The 14,953-nt window shown below is 46.1% G+C and overlaps 2 protein-coding genes across 9 annotated transcripts in view; both read right to left on the bottom strand.

The window, feature by feature from the left end:
* CDADC1 (cytidine and dCMP deaminase domain containing 1) overlaps positions 1-10,017 on the bottom strand; it is a 54,571-nt gene extending 44,554 nt beyond the window's left edge. For both annotated transcript variants that reach the window (XR_010309019.1, XM_064175937.1), the window contains exons 1-6: positions 9,861-10,017; positions 6,263-6,357; positions 4,562-4,739; positions 3,165-3,743; positions 1,715-1,764; positions 471-640 (exon numbers count right to left, since the gene is read on the bottom strand). Coding sequence is in view for 1 of the 2 variants with exons in the window: in XM_064175937.1 (XP_064032007.1) it covers positions 471-640; positions 1,715-1,764; positions 3,165-3,743; positions 4,562-4,739; positions 6,263-6,357; positions 9,861-9,939 (1,151 nt within the window). In the remaining variant the exon portion in view is untranslated. The remainder of the gene's footprint in view (positions 1-470; positions 641-1,714; positions 1,765-3,164; positions 3,744-4,561; positions 4,740-6,262; positions 6,358-9,860) is intronic.
* Positions 10,018-14,275: 4,258 nt separating this feature from the next.
* The window catches only part of FNDC3A (fibronectin type III domain containing 3A), a 105,306-nt gene continuing 104,628 nt past the window's right edge, over positions 14,276-14,953 (bottom strand). For all 7 annotated transcript variants that reach the window (XM_064175796.1, XM_064175804.1, XM_064175817.1 and 4 more), the window contains one exon: positions 14,276-14,613. In XM_064175796.1, the coding sequence (XP_064031866.1) occupies positions 14,299-14,613 (315 nt within the window). In that variant the 3' untranslated portion in view covers positions 14,276-14,298. The remainder of the gene's footprint in view (positions 14,614-14,953) is intronic.

The raw sequence follows: 14,953 nt of genomic DNA, 5'->3' as shown, positions 1-14,953 counted from the left end.
CCAGAGTTTATAACCTGATAGTTTTGAGTGGTGACAAACCTGATATCTCACAAGAGCAAGCAAGGAACTATTGTATTATCTGCTCTCAGAAGCAACTTATTCCTACTCAAGTGCACAGTGACACCCGGTTTGGTTTTACTGCCTGCTGACAAAACACTCATCCCAGCTCTCCACACAAATCATTGTCAGAAGCCTCCCTCAACAATTGCCACACTTCCACACTTCAGGTTATAGCACAGCCCTAGCAGGAAGCAGAAGCAGAGGCTTGTATGTGAATAGCTGCCATGCATCGGTGCCATACTGGAGTATCCTTTAAAAGTGAGTTCACTTAAGAAGTCCACAGGAGCTCCAAGAGCTGTCTGTGTCCATGCACATCCCAGTTCTGCACCCCAGGCACAGACGAGACCAGGACTGCACCCCACACTTCTCACAGTGACACGATGCACCTGTGGCACAGAGAAACCCATTACCTGAATGTCAAGGCATTCTGCTCTGCGTGGATGATGTATCTGAACTTTCTGATTTCCCGGTCCTTTTGCTTATCATCCATGTGTGGAAAATCAGCATATTCAGATCCAACAGGAAAGGCATTGTAACCACAGCCTACAAAATACATTGCTCCTGTTCCATCACAGCTTCTCTGCAACAGGAAGCAAAGCATCAAATCTAGAGACATTTAAACTGAAGACTAAGTCAAAGTGTTGTGTAATGGATTCCTTCACATTCAGTTTGTGCCAAATTACAGCAGTTGAAAAGAGAACTCAGTTCTTGCCAACTGCTCCGTGTCTGCATGAAGCTTGTCCACCAAGCTCCACGGAGGCCACACAGACAAACAGTAACACTAAGAGGACACACTGCATCAGACTTTAGTGCCTTTCCTTTCAGCAAGTACTACTGATAGCAGAAAAAAAGCCTGAAGGATTTAGTCCTTGAGCCTTTCTACAACGTACAAAATTAAAAGGCAGCTGGAGTTAGTGCATGATGTGCCAGACTGTTTCACCTGTCTCGACAGACCCAGTGACCAGTAGGCTGACCAAGTAGCAATCTGCAACTGAAATCTCAGCAACAAACAAAACATCAATAAGCAGCTGATGACTGAAGTGCTAAAAACAAATGAAGAGTATGCTGCAACTGCATGAAGAGTGAAGCTTCCTGGATTAGTAACGTGCACAATCAGAGATGTAAAGAAATACAACCTTTATGTCTGGATAGGAAAAAGCACAGTAACAACATTTTAGAACAAAAATCACTTTGATCCCAAAAGCAATGTGCTAAAGTTGGTACACAGAATTTGAACCACACACAAAAACATCCTCAAGAGATTATCAGGCTATGATTGCACTGAGACCTCTCCAAAAAAGAGCTCAATGGGGGACCATGCAGTGTAGGCACATGCTGCTGGAGCAGCACCTGTGGCAAAACTGTAGCCAGGACACCTGGAATAACTCAATGATTTGGGAAGCAGGCACACTGAAAAGCTAGGCAGAAACACTGCAGCACTTACTAAACTCAGTTGTACTTCTCCTTCACAGTGATAGCATAAGAAGGAAGCAGTCATTAACTTAGTCACTAAAGGATGAGAAGTACAAGATTTCTACAGTGCTGTGCATGTGCATGAAACACACATGTAAACTCAAAGCAGACCAACAAGCTCAATACAGACACAAGCATATGAATCTGGAGTGCAAGGAAATGTAACTTTTTCAATACTTACTGACTTTTCTTCTGCCCAGATAATAGCTCCAACTCCTGTTTTATGATCCTCTAGAATACATAATATGTTAGCAGTAAGTCACAAACAAAGCACTTCTGGGAAGCACTTCTGGGTTACCCATACATTAATACATGACATCCTATGAATTGAATAACATTTATTATTGCTTCCTGGACAGGAGAAAAGAATTGCAGAAAGACCAAGAACTTAGAAGTCACAAGAACTTTGAAGTCATACCAGTCTACTGCAAAATCTGGGTGTGTTCTTACTGCAAGGCCACCCATTCTAAGACTTTGCTGCACACATTGGTTAACAAGCACTAAGAAGCCACTAAGTATGCCAGATAAGAAACTGTGTGCCAAGAATATTCATAGATTCACAGAATACCAGGTTGGAAGGGTCCTCAAGGATCACCTAGTCCAACCTTTTGGGGTAAGAAAGCAGCTTAAATCAGATGTCCCAGCACCCTGTCAAGGTGGGCCTTGAAACTGTCTAATATAGGGGAATCCACCACCTCCCTTGGGAGTTTATTAATGCATGTGGACAAGTTTGCTGATGTGAGATTGCAAACTGCTAAAAACTTTGTAATTGTTTACTACTTAATTCACTCACTCAATTTGTGACATTCCTTAAGTTTACGGTTCTGTGGTCTGAATCCCTATCAAAATCTTCCCCAGTACCTACTGATGAGAGTCTTGACCATTTAAATTAGAGTATATAAAGTAGAAAAAACCCTGTTTCAGGTGTGCAGTGAGTAGTCTTGTAGAAGATGCTGTTTCAATTAATCATTTCCATAATCCTTAGTTTCACTACCATATACAATCACTCACAGACAGCCCTCTTTGCCACAGGTATTTTCCACATTTTGTGTATTTAGTAGTCACTGATGTATATTAAGCCAGCATAGAAAACATCCTATGATCTTTCTCCCCTTATATCTGCCTATATAATAATGTAAAGCATCTAAATGTGGGGGGGAGTGCTGCTATTTAATTTCATTACAGGACTAAGTTCCATTACAGAGGAACAAGAATTTGCCTGAAAGGCATTATTTCACTGCTCTTTCTGAAGGACATACACAATAAAATGCTGGCACTTACCTACTAACAGAAATATACTGTAAAACCTCCATGAAAAAGAAAGTGCCTCAGAGCAGCATGAATAAGACAAATGCCATCATATTCTGGTTTTAGATAGGTGTGGGACACATTGGGGCAGACTTTGATAGCACTGTATATGAAACACTTGCCCTGATTTTCACTTGGAAAGCTCAGTGCACTTTCTGAGCTTTCCCTACTGAGTTTTTCCTCCTGCTGCTGCTCCCATTTCACAGAGACAAGAACAGAGTTCTGCAGCTTGCTGAAGAAAATATTTGGAAGAAGTAAGACAGAAATGAGGGACTTCCTCTGTTCACAGGACCCATTCTTTCTCCATTACTGTAACAACTCACCTGTTCGATATTCAAGTAGCCTGGCTTGTATCATACAGTGCCTTGCAATTTCTTGGGGCAAACCCTGATGGTCTGTTTCATTTGATCTCCACGGTTCACTGTTGTAAAATCCAAAGTATTCAAAGGCAGGCACACTGGCAGCCACTGTTGCCAAGACCAAGACAAGATCTTTCATATTTTGCCTAAGGTTGCTAAAGTATGGATTTTCACAGAGGTTCTCCAGTCCTATTGTCATCAGTATTTGCTTGTGTGTTTCCTCATTTGAAATTAGGAATAAGCTTTCATACTCTTTTATTCTCTCTTGTCTACATGCAGTATAAAAGTCAGTATTTGAGTCTGGCTGAGTTTTTGCTATTTTTTGAATAAAATCAAACTTGGTGGAAGTTTCTTCCACAAATTGCACCATGTAGCATACCAAGGGCTGAAGCAACACACATACACGAGCACGACTATTCGACTTCAGTCTTTCTACTGCTTTGGCATCTAGCTTTGCATCATCAGTAGTCATGGGATTGGACGCCTCGTTCTGCAAGCTGATTTCAGGATCTGCAGGCCAGTAAGAAATCCTGTTCACCCCAGCTGGAAGAGAAAGATAAAGCAGCAAAAAGAATCATGCAATAGAAGCTTCATCATCAACACATTACTGATTAACTCTGGTTTGACTTAAGGTACTGACTGCTGTGTAAGGGGCATCTGGATGACAAAAATGCCAGCAGCTATGAGTACGAAGAGCCTATCAGACTTTATAATCAGCCTATATAAAAACGTGGAGCTTCCTAAGTTCCAGTGTATTTATGGCAGCCTAAGTTTACATCTCACCTCAGATACACTACCACAGCAGACAAAAAAGGTGGCCCCAACAAAAGATGATGCTGAGGTTAAAAGACAGTATCTGCAGAAAGGCTGTACTGGCAGATTCCATTTCAAGAAGTGAATAATCTAACTTGCCTTCAACTCACTTTGGAAAAGGAAACCACAAAGAAACTCCTTGTGATTTCTACATAAAAAATACTCTTCCTTTGATGGCACAGAGAAGCCATGAGAGGGCAGGGAGAATTGTAGCAGACTAGGCCCAGTCATCAGGCTTAGAGCTGCTCTGGCAAAGTGCAACAGGTTTGTCAGAATCTCAGCAGCGTATCTCAACCAAGACACAAGCATCACCAATCATAACACTGACACAGGGAAATAGATGGACTCAGCAGTGAACTCTAATTTCTTCATCATCAGCTCTGCACACTTAATCCTGTTTTCAGCCTTGTGGAGAGTACTGCTGCAGGCTACGCACAAGTTAGGGACTGGTATTCCCAAAGAGGACAGCCCAAAGAGAGCACAGGCTTTCTGACACCGCCAGTCACAAGCAGAACATTTGCTCTGACTCTGCTGCAGTCATTGCTTACCGTTTACAATCATTTTTAAACAAGTTGAACATGGCTTTCTGGAAAAATAAAGGTCACAGTTTTTAAGTCTTGAGCCATGTTTAATGAGGGCGATCTGGCCAGCATGCAAGTCAGTACTTGAACAATGAAGACCAATAATCTTCATGTTTTTCACCACCACGAGCCCACTCTTCTTCACCTACAGACAAACACATTACTGTTATTACTATCTTACCTCTCTTTCAACAGCAAGCCCACAGAGATATTAAAGCTATTCCCTGGGTAACAGTAATCAGCCAGGATCAGAGCACACACATGTTCAGTACAAATTGTGACATGCATCACAGTATCACAGTATCATCAGGGTTGGAAGAGACCTCACAGATCATCAAGTCCAACCCTTTACCACAGAGCTCAAGGCTAGACCATGGCACCAAGTGCCACATCCAACCTTGCCTTGAACAGCCCCTGTTATACTTCCCCTAAATGGTTTTTGTTGGGGCTTTTTGGTGGTTTCTACTCTTGCCTCAAATTCCTGATCATTGTTTTACCCATTACAAAACCCAGAAGCAGCATGGAAATTCTGTCAATTATAGCTGAATCATCCAGCATCTGGAAATGCTCATGGATTTCATTTTGGCCTTAAATTTGGATACCCTGGGAGGCAACAGCTTCTCCTGCTTTATTTTTGTCCCTTCATTTATAGAAATGAATCCTGTCCTAAGGAATCTTCCATGGAGCAAGTCTGCCTACCACAGACAAGAGCTCTTCCATCTGGATTTCCATGTATTGTGAGGAAGCTGGATACAGGCTAGCTCGATGAAGCTGGGGAAACCAATCTCATGATGCAATCCAGCTGCTACCAGAATACTGCTGCCTTAGATGTGTGTATCATTCACCTTCTTTGTGGTTACAGAAAGGAGGCTGCACTAAAGCCCTGTATGTAACCCAGGTGCCATTCTGAACTGAATTATTGAATTTGAAGCTACTTTTGAAGTCAGAATAATGCTGCTCACCCATCTCTCTTTCAGATCTAGTCTGGGACATACCAATTGCTGAAAATTAGGCCTAATTGTCACCCAGAACCACACAGACTCAACACACGTTAGGCACAGGGGTATGCGCTGCCGTCATTTCAGAGAGCACCAGAAGAGCTCTGACCACAAAAGGCAACTGGCAGCTATTTACAAGACCTATTCTCCAAGACATTTTATTTTCACTGTCACTGAGTTAATTATCTACACTGTCTGAACCAGCAAAAGTTTCAGGTTGTTCTGTGCAGCTCTACTCTCCAAGAGCACTCTTCTACAATCATGAACGTGGCCATTTCAGAGACTATGCCTACACCACCCACCACACTGCTTTTCAAAACAGAACTGGTATGCAACCCATGCAAGAAGTGCACAGCATCCACCACAGATGCTTTATGACATTCTCCAAAACACCCATCAGCATTTTTCAGTCTGTGCTTCACATGTGGGGGGGCATAACCTGGCTCTCAAAGTTTTTCAGAAATAGCAAAGTATGTAAGGATTTTGCTGTTTTTCCCCTCCACCAGTGGACTTTTGTCTGCTTGCAGGAAATATTTTTACAATGTTTAGGCTGATGCCTTTTTTCCCTTCCCCTGAACCACCTGCCATCTAAAGAGCAGTGAAATTAATTGCAGGAGCTATTAGAATCTGTTCAGAAAGACCAATTAATGGTAAATGTAGACATTTTTACCTGGGATTTTTTCTGTTGCTCAGATGAGGGAAAGAGCTCCATCCACAGGCTGAACAAAGTAAAAAGATTGACCTTAGAAAGTCTTGGCATTTGACCTGTCATTAAAAGAAACAAAAAAAATAAGGAATATTTCCAAAGAAGCCCACATCGTTGATCAATATTTTCCAAGCCTTCTAGATCACAGCTGCTACAGATGGTTCATCCCCTTCTGCTGTTACTGCAGCTAAATCCACACCGTCCTCTACAGGGCAGTAGCTGCAAATTCAGAACACTCACATCTGGCTGCAGAGATCGGATTCGTGCAAGAAGAAGCAGCAGCAGCTGTGACGCTGCCACTGAAATTCAGTCAGTTAATGCTACTCAGAGGTGAAGAGCACAAACCACAGATCAGATCCCACATAACTTCATGTGTTCAGATGATCCACAGATGCTTACAGAAATTTGAGACAGATCTTGTGCTTCAGCTTCAGGCCCACCAGAGAAGAGAGCAAAAGCATCTAGGCACACATGATGATCTTAGGCTGACACCTGCAGCAAAAGCAGATGAGCCATTGTGAAACCATCCAGTTACACTGGTTCTGAAGAAACCTGCTTCTGGATTCTTACAGCCTGATTACATTTTGATTAGATTCTTATGAAAATCTATTGCTCAGGCTGTTGTTTCTGACTAAATAACCAAAGAGATGGCAAAGAACCCCTTCTTGGGCCACCACTTTGTGCCGTGTTGTGCTTCCACCCAAAATCTGGACATGATCCCCTAAGGGCCAACTCTCAGGCATTACAGAGTGTCCCATAAATGACAAAGGAGGAAGCACTGCCTTTGCTCACTCACACTTGAACCGTTTCAGTGGAAAGATGTCTCTCCTCACACTTGGCAGGAGATTAATTCTTCACAAAAACTCAGGTCTCTATTTCAGGGGTGCTCACAGAGAGCTGTAATGAACAGACTCCTCTGCGGGTTTCATGTCTACTGTCCGACAACAGCGAGATTTCAGGTCTTAGCCTCTCCTGCAAGTACTGAAGCTTTTGCAAAGGAGAAAGAGGCAGAGGCAAGATTAGCAGAGAGAAAACTTTAAGCAGTTTCAGCTTCAGAGATACAATCAGATACTAAGGCTGTTTGGTGGGTCAGAGGGTTAGTTTACTGCCATGTCTGTGAACTCAAACCATTAGGACAGCAGACACACATGTGCAACTCATAACTGAAATGTATTTTAGCAGCTTTTTTCACACAGAAGTGTGATTTTGGAAGTCTACTAGAGACCTCTCAGCAGCACCATCTGATGCCACACTGCCCTGCTACACTATCCCACTGTGCAAAAGCACTGCCATAGGGCACCTGGCTAGCACAATCAGATACTTGGGCTAGAAATGTACCTTGCTGTTGCCTGTTCTAAAAACAAATTGCAAAAGTAATTCTACAAGCCACATCTAAAGACACAGAATTTGTTTGCTTAAATGAACATCTGAGCTGATTCTCACCATGGCCCCTGCTCACCCCCTGCACACACACATACCTTTCCCAAAAGGCAAGGTAAAATAGATCTTATTGGCAGGTTGCACCAACTCACACACATGCCATCATGTTTTCTAAAACGGATTGCACTCTGGCACACAGAGTAGGCTTAGAACAGGACACACCAGAAACAAATTTGAATCACTGTTTGCTTCCCTGGACCTAATCCAAACACGACCTGGCAAACACACAGGAAACAAACTGAAGAATGTCTTGGTTCACAACGCTGTTATGAACTGACATAAAATTACAATGAGAGGCAGGAGAATATTCTGATTCAAAAGGAAAGACTTGTGGCCATCTTTACCATATCTACATACCTGCATCTTTATTCACTTAGGTACTTAAATGTTCTCTTAAGTTCAACAGAGTGAAGAGAATACTCATTAAAGTGGCTTGGAAGAAAGCTGTAAGACATATTACAGAATTTAAAACAACCAAAGAAGACTGAGAAAGAAAAGCAATCAGGCTCTTTGCTATTGAGAGCAAACTGCATATGAAAATGCCATTGTTTTCAGGTGCACCAACTCCTCAAGGATTCCTTATTCACTAAAAACTAGGGTTTTTTTTTTACTCCAGGTTAGGGATCGCACTCCTGTGAAGAACAAGGAAAGCATGATGTGAAGGCCAGTGTTGAATAGCTTGCTGTTCTGCATCTGCAATTGCAAAATGATCAGGGCATTGCTTACCCAGATGTGGCTCAGATAGAGGTTTATGGAATGGCTGAAATGTAGGAGTCCCTAGCTCAAAGTCTTGAATGAAGTTGCCTCATAGGTATGGAAGCAACAGGTGTACACTTTGACATAACCAGGGAGGAGGCAAACAGGGACATCAATCTCCTATTTGGGAACAGGAAACTAGAAACCATTTTCAGATTGGATTTTTATACATTCTTCAAGAAAGAAAGAAAACTAATTTACTCATCAAGGAGACCTGGCAGCTCTGTTGTGATCCTCAGTCTGAGAGCTATAAATACAGCCCATGGGCAGTCTCTACATACACACCACTCCCTTGGGACTGCAGCAATGGGATATAGGAAACTGACTAAAATCTGTTTCATCTGGGCAACCCCAGCCTTATGAGAACACTGCTCTCTACTGAATTCATACACGGGCTCTGCTATAGGGGCTAGTAAGAGCGCCCCTCAGAAGGCAAGCGTTTCTGTGAACAGGGCATTTTATAGAGGAGAGCCATGAAGATGAGCAAGTGGATGGAGCACCTAAGGGGGAGGCTGAAAGAGCTTGCATTGTTTAGCCTGGAGGAGAGAAGGCTTCAGGGACACCTTATAGCAGCCTCCCAGTAATCCAAAGGGACAGACAGAAAGGATGGAGAGGGATTTGTTGTCAGGGATCGTAGCGATACGATGAGGGGTACCCGTTTCAGTCTGAAAGAGGGTAGATTTAGGGAGAAGTTCCTCACTGTGAAGGTCATGAGAGACTGAAACAGGTTGCCCAGAGAAGTTGTGGGTGTCCTCTCCCTGGAAGTGTTCAAGGCCAGGCTGGATGGCACTTTGGGCAACCTGGTCTAGCAGAAAGTGTCCCGGCCCACAGCAAGGGGGTTGGAACTAGATCATCGGGGTCCCTTACGACTCAAGCTATTCTGTGTCACATCTTATATAGCGAAAGAAACCGTTTTGAGAGGGGAGAGATGCAGAATACAAGCATAAGTTATTAAAGGGCCTGCACGAGTTGGAGATCAGGCAAGCAGGGGGCGGGCAGAGGGAGGGCAAATACTTTATCGCGTCGTCCGTAACGGTCGGGAGCACTCCATGACATAGCAGTTGCGAAGGGGTAAGGCAAGAGCTCCGTGGACAGCTCCGGGGCCCGAAAAGCCTCACGAGCGCCCTGCAGCACGGGCAAACCGGACGGTTCCGGACACTTCGTTAAACACCTCGGAGCACCCGGTGGACGAGGAAAGACCCGTGAAAAAGCCAGCAACACACTCCCCCCCGCCTCCCCGCCAGCCTCTGCCGCCCGCTCCCCCCCGCGGCGGGGTCGTATTTCCCTCACGCTCCGGGCAGGCTCGGGCCCGGCCCGGCCCTGCCGCTGCCAGGCCCCCCACGGCGGGCAAAGAGCGGTTGCTCACCGGCCATGCTGTCAGTCTGCGTGCTCGCCGAGCTCACCCGCGGCCCTGCCGCCGCTGCCGCCTCCTCCGCGCCGTGCATGGATGCCAGAGCCAGGACCGGTGCCGGTGCCGGTGCCGTACAGGTGCGGGTGGTCCCCGCCCCGCCCCCACGGCGGCCCCGCTCCTCCCTCAGGGCGTCGCCGCGGCGGGGACCTCTGCAGGGCAGCCACTTCTGACGGGCGGGCTGCGCGACCAATAGGAAGTGAGAAGGGGAGAAGGAGGTGGGGTTTTCTCGTGACGGGCAGGCTGAGGCTGAGGCCGGCCCCGCCCCCGTCCCCGGGCTCTGAGCCCTGCGTTCGCCTGTCCCCTGGCGTCCTGCAGCGGCCGTTCGCTGCTCGGGGCTGGCGGTGGGACATGCGGCTCTGCCCACCCTCTGCAGGCCTGTGGGCAAAAAAGGGCTCGGAGGGGCACCTCGGAACCGGACCAGAGTTCTGCTCCACAGCGTGGAAGCTGCTTTTGCGGCTGCCTTGCAAAACGCGTCTCTCGCCTGTGCTGTGTGGAGATCTGGCTTTGGCACAAGAAGGTACTGGTAAGACCTCATCAGTCGTGTTACAAGGTAGCCGTGGGGGTCAGGAGTTACCAAGGGGGTGTCCATGACCAAAGATAACGGTGCGTGAGGATCCATGAGACCTCTCTGGTGGATGTTCAAAGGAGCTACGGCGGGGCCAAGCTCAGCTTGCGGAGAAGCCCGGCTGTTGTTTTGGTCCAAAGAACTAAGGGGTGAGTGTTCAGGGGGTTAGGGGGAGTGCTCAGAAAATGTAACATACTCCCGAGTGTGTGTAAAGCTACCACAATACCCTGTGTAAGCACTGCTCTCTGCTGTTAGTGGCGTGTCTCTAGCGGTGCTGTTTGCCATGCGCCCAGAGCCGTTTTGCCTTTATTTTATAATAAACGTTTTTCAAATGAAGTTTTAGAGTGAGTTTGTCTCTCCTGTTGTAGCACGAGGGTCTCTCTTTGTGGGCATCAGCTCCGTTGGTGCTACCCTGCTGAATGTTTTGGAAAGTGTGTGGAAAAACTGAATTCTTTTCTGTCAGTCTGACAGGAGCAATTCCTAATTGCCAGCTGGAAGGAATTCCGCAGAGGAGCACTATGGTTGGGAACTGTATTTCCCATCCAGGCACAAGCAGCTTGTCCTCCCCTCCACCTTGTCCCTAACTGCTGTCCTCTTTTTCTCTCCCCACCTTTCCCAAGGCAGCTTGAAGAGACTCCTGCAGAAATGTCACCTGTTGGGCTCAGTTCTGGAACACCTGGCTGGCACAGGGGACGTTCTTCTGAGGAGAAAAGTGTTGTTTCTATTTAGCTTTATACTGATAGTTACTAGAGTTAGAGATCATTATAGTTGGTGCAGTTAGTATAGTATAGTTAGCATAATATAGTATAGTTAGCGTAATTTAGTATAGTTAGTGTAGTATAGTTAGCATAATTTAGTATAGTTAGCATAATTTAGTATAGTTAGTGTAGTATAGTGGTTAGAGTTGTAGTTGCTACATGAGGGTTAGAGTGGTTATTGCAGTTCCAGCCTTACCGTTGTTGGAGTTGTTGTTCCAGTTCTGGGTGCTATGGTTCTAGTAGTAGTTGTCCCAGTTGGAGTTGTTCTGGTTGTTGTTCCACTTGTAGTTCTAGAAATGAAGAAGGGGCCAGCAGGCAGGACGCTGAAGGTGCAGGGGATGCTGATGACAAGCACATTGGTCTCCAGGGGGAATCTGGGGGTGAAGTGGTGCTACGCCCTGAGGGTGCAAGGCGGGAGAAGGTGCAGCCTCGCTGTGGCATTGGGAGAGGCGGCAGAGCAGCTGCCCAAAGCTGGGAGGGCAGGAGCAGCAGAGGTGGTGGAGGCTGAACGGCAGCCCCAGGAGCACAAGCAAGTGGGGGATGTGCAGGCTGCCCACGCAGAGCTTGGTGGTGGTCTGCATGTGATGGCAGCCATGGAGCAGCGGCACCCCGGGCTGACGGCCGTGATGGGAAGCAGCAGGCGCATCGGCAGCGCCGGGCATGGCCACTCGTTGAGTCGCCACATGCGCCGCACCTCTGGCCTCGTCCCTCCCTGCGGCCGGCACTCCCCACCGCGCTGCCCAGGGGAAGCACCCCGAGGGCAGGAGAGGCATCTGCAGCAGCACTTGCCTCTTGCCCTGGCAACACTGGCCTTGCTGCAGGGGAGAGAAAGAGAGGCGTCGTGACGTGCCAAGAGGACCGAAGCACCACAATAAAGAAGGATACTTTTATTTTCCACCGATTTGCAGCGGTTCTTTGCTACATCATTCACGTGTTTTCTATCAGAGCATACAGGCTTGTCCTCATGGAGTTTGACATTGTACAGCTGTAAAGTGATACGTTTGGTAGTGTGTCTCTAACGCTGGACAAAGGTTTGTAGAGCTTTTCTTTGTTTCTCTGCTTTATTTTTGGAATGTACAGTCTGTGAGGTAAAATTAAGGTGACATTAAAACCTGTCTTCAGTGCAGTACTGCGCACTGAGGCTCAAATGGCAAAGACACTGGTAAATGACTATCAAAAATAGGAGCTCCTTTGAATTTTACTATGAAAAACATGAGCCACTGCAGCCGAGCTGCAGCAACAACTCTCACCCTTTTAGACATCCAGCCCCAGGCAACGCCTGGGCTGTTGCACACACCTTCAGCTGCACTGCCAAGCGCGGCACTGCTCCGAAGGCTCTAGAAAACATCAGTTCCCGCGGTATTTTGTGGGAAGGCCTCAGCCTCTCCGTACAAAGGACAAATCCCAAAGGAAGTGTAAACATACAGTACAGGTCAAAGACAGATCGCGCTCTCCGCGGGGAGGCCAAGTGCTTCACCATTGCTTTTTGTTTTCCCTTTTGAAACAAATCAACCCCGAAACAGAACTCGGCAACATTATTGTACAGCACAGACCATTGGACGTAGGAACAGTTACAATACATGCCCATTCTAGCAGAAGAGAAAGTCTTCAGAGACCTTCAAAGCACAAGACAGAGGTTCCTTTTTTTTTTTGTTTTTTTTAATTCTTACTATGCTTAAGACTGACAGAAGTGTTTAATACCATTAAAAAGGCTAAACTGAAGACAGCTAGAAGTCGTTAATGATCCACTCTCTTGCAACTCAAATAAATTAAAGAGAGGTCATTACAAAGAGTATAACAAGTAACGTAAGTGTGATGAGACAAGGAGTTGCTGTGTTTTAAAGGTAGCTTCACTACAAGCTCTGTGTCACTGGCAATCATTGACATCCAGCAAGATGTTCAATGGGATACTTGATCAAATTCAGTCTGGCCATTCAAGAACTCACAAATGCAAGCTCACACAACATTGATGAGTTATGCCACTGCAAAGTGCTCTAATGCAACATTAAGTCCATGCAACCAACAGTTTGCTACAGTATGCAGAGAGACATTACATTAAACATTCGGATCTGGAGAAAGAAGCAGCTTTATGTTTCCTGGTGCAAGTGACTACGCTTTGTCTTCTGACTGGGTGCCCCGAGGAAAGAAGGACAGGAAGAAAAAAGGACAAAAAGGAAAAGGCAGTGCTTGGTTCTGGTGGGTATGGCAAGTGAATGATGGGGAAACAGCCAAGATTCGGTCCTTAATTTTGTCTCAGGAAAGTATTCCCTAGCCAAAATCAGAGGGCACAGACATCTGCACAAACTGCATCCAGTCAAAGACTGACTTCAGAAGAGTGTTTTGCAATTTGGAAAGTAGGTTTGAGAGGTTCTCTCTCGCGCTCCCTTCTCTATCTGTAAGATGTAAGAGAGACATTTTTGTAAGCAAACTTCAGATCCTGGGGGTAGGAGAAACCACTTGTGCCGTTCCCTTGTGGTCTGTCCGAAACATCCACTTGCAGTGAAGAACTCCACATTTATCAGATAACATAAGAAGCTTCCCTCATGCACACTCTTCCATCCTGTTGATTATTTGCTGCCTGAGAAAAGCCCCTTCTGTGTTTCGGCATAAGTGCTGCTTCCCGAATAGTTCGGACAAATGAGGAGGTAGAAGTACAGCGCTAAATTGCTCTCCCAGCATCAGATTAAGATTGTGTACAGCACAAGTGTGTTAGTGTCAGTTTCCAATGCCATCTACACATTCTTCCCTGTGGGGACAGCAACCCCTGTTCTCACACTTGTGATTCCTGGTCAAAGTCTTTTCATTAACCACTGCTTTCCTGCCCCAGCTAGAGTTGATGCTGCAAGAAGGCATATTAAAGAACAGGTTCTACTTCTGTGGCTTGCATTGTACTGACAAGTGTCAGCCTCTACCTACCAGTAAAACATTTTCAAGTGGCTGGAAAAGTTTGCAAGGGTCCCAGTGCCAGTGCTAAATGCCTGGTTTTGTAAAAGCAAGAGAACAGAATTTCTGTCAGGTTATGAGAAAGTAAAATGTAATGGGTAGCATTCTAAACTAAACCTCTTTGCCTTCACTTTATTACAAAGTACTGAATGATAACAGCAATCAGAATGGAAAAGATAGCGAAAAGTGCAAGGATGACAGCAGCACACACTTGGTCGCTCTGTGACCATTGTGTCCTTGTGGTTTGCACAGTGTCCTTGTTGGTGCTGGCTGGTGGCTCAGTCCTCTGAGAGACGAATAGTGCTGGCGAGCTGTAGGGGCCCACCAGCTCCTGCTGAGCGAGGGTCTCTTGGCACTGTCGAATGGCACACGCACGGAAACGGTATTCACAGTTCAGCTGCAGGCCTGTGTACCGGAAGGACCCCTCCGGACCCTTATAAATCTGGAACAACAACAGCAACAACAAACCCCACACATGTAAAAATGTCCTGCACACCTGTATGGATCTCAGTATGGTTCAGGCCTCTGAGAGATGAGTAACACTGGAGAGCTGCAGGGGTCCACCAGCTCCTGACGACTGACTGTCCTTCGTTCTCACCTGAACCTCAGTATGGTGTTGATAATGGCGAAGGTGACAGTGAAAATGAGGTCTCCTCACCAGTGGTTTTGCCCAGGCAAAAATGGACAAAAAGGCGGCCAGTGCAATTGAAAAGCCAGACAAAGACTCTGCTCCTTTGGGTAACACACAGGGAAAGAGCTGCAGTTGCTCTTGCGGCAGCGTG

The sequence above is a fragment of the Pogoniulus pusillus genome, chromosome 3 (genome assembly GCF_015220805.1).
Source record: "Pogoniulus pusillus isolate bPogPus1 chromosome 3, bPogPus1.pri, whole genome shotgun sequence".
Lineage (NCBI taxonomy): Eukaryota > Metazoa > Chordata > Aves > Piciformes > Lybiidae > Pogoniulus > Pogoniulus pusillus.
The sequence above is the reverse complement of the archived record's forward strand: the minus strand, read 5'-3'. Positions and strand labels throughout refer to the sequence as shown.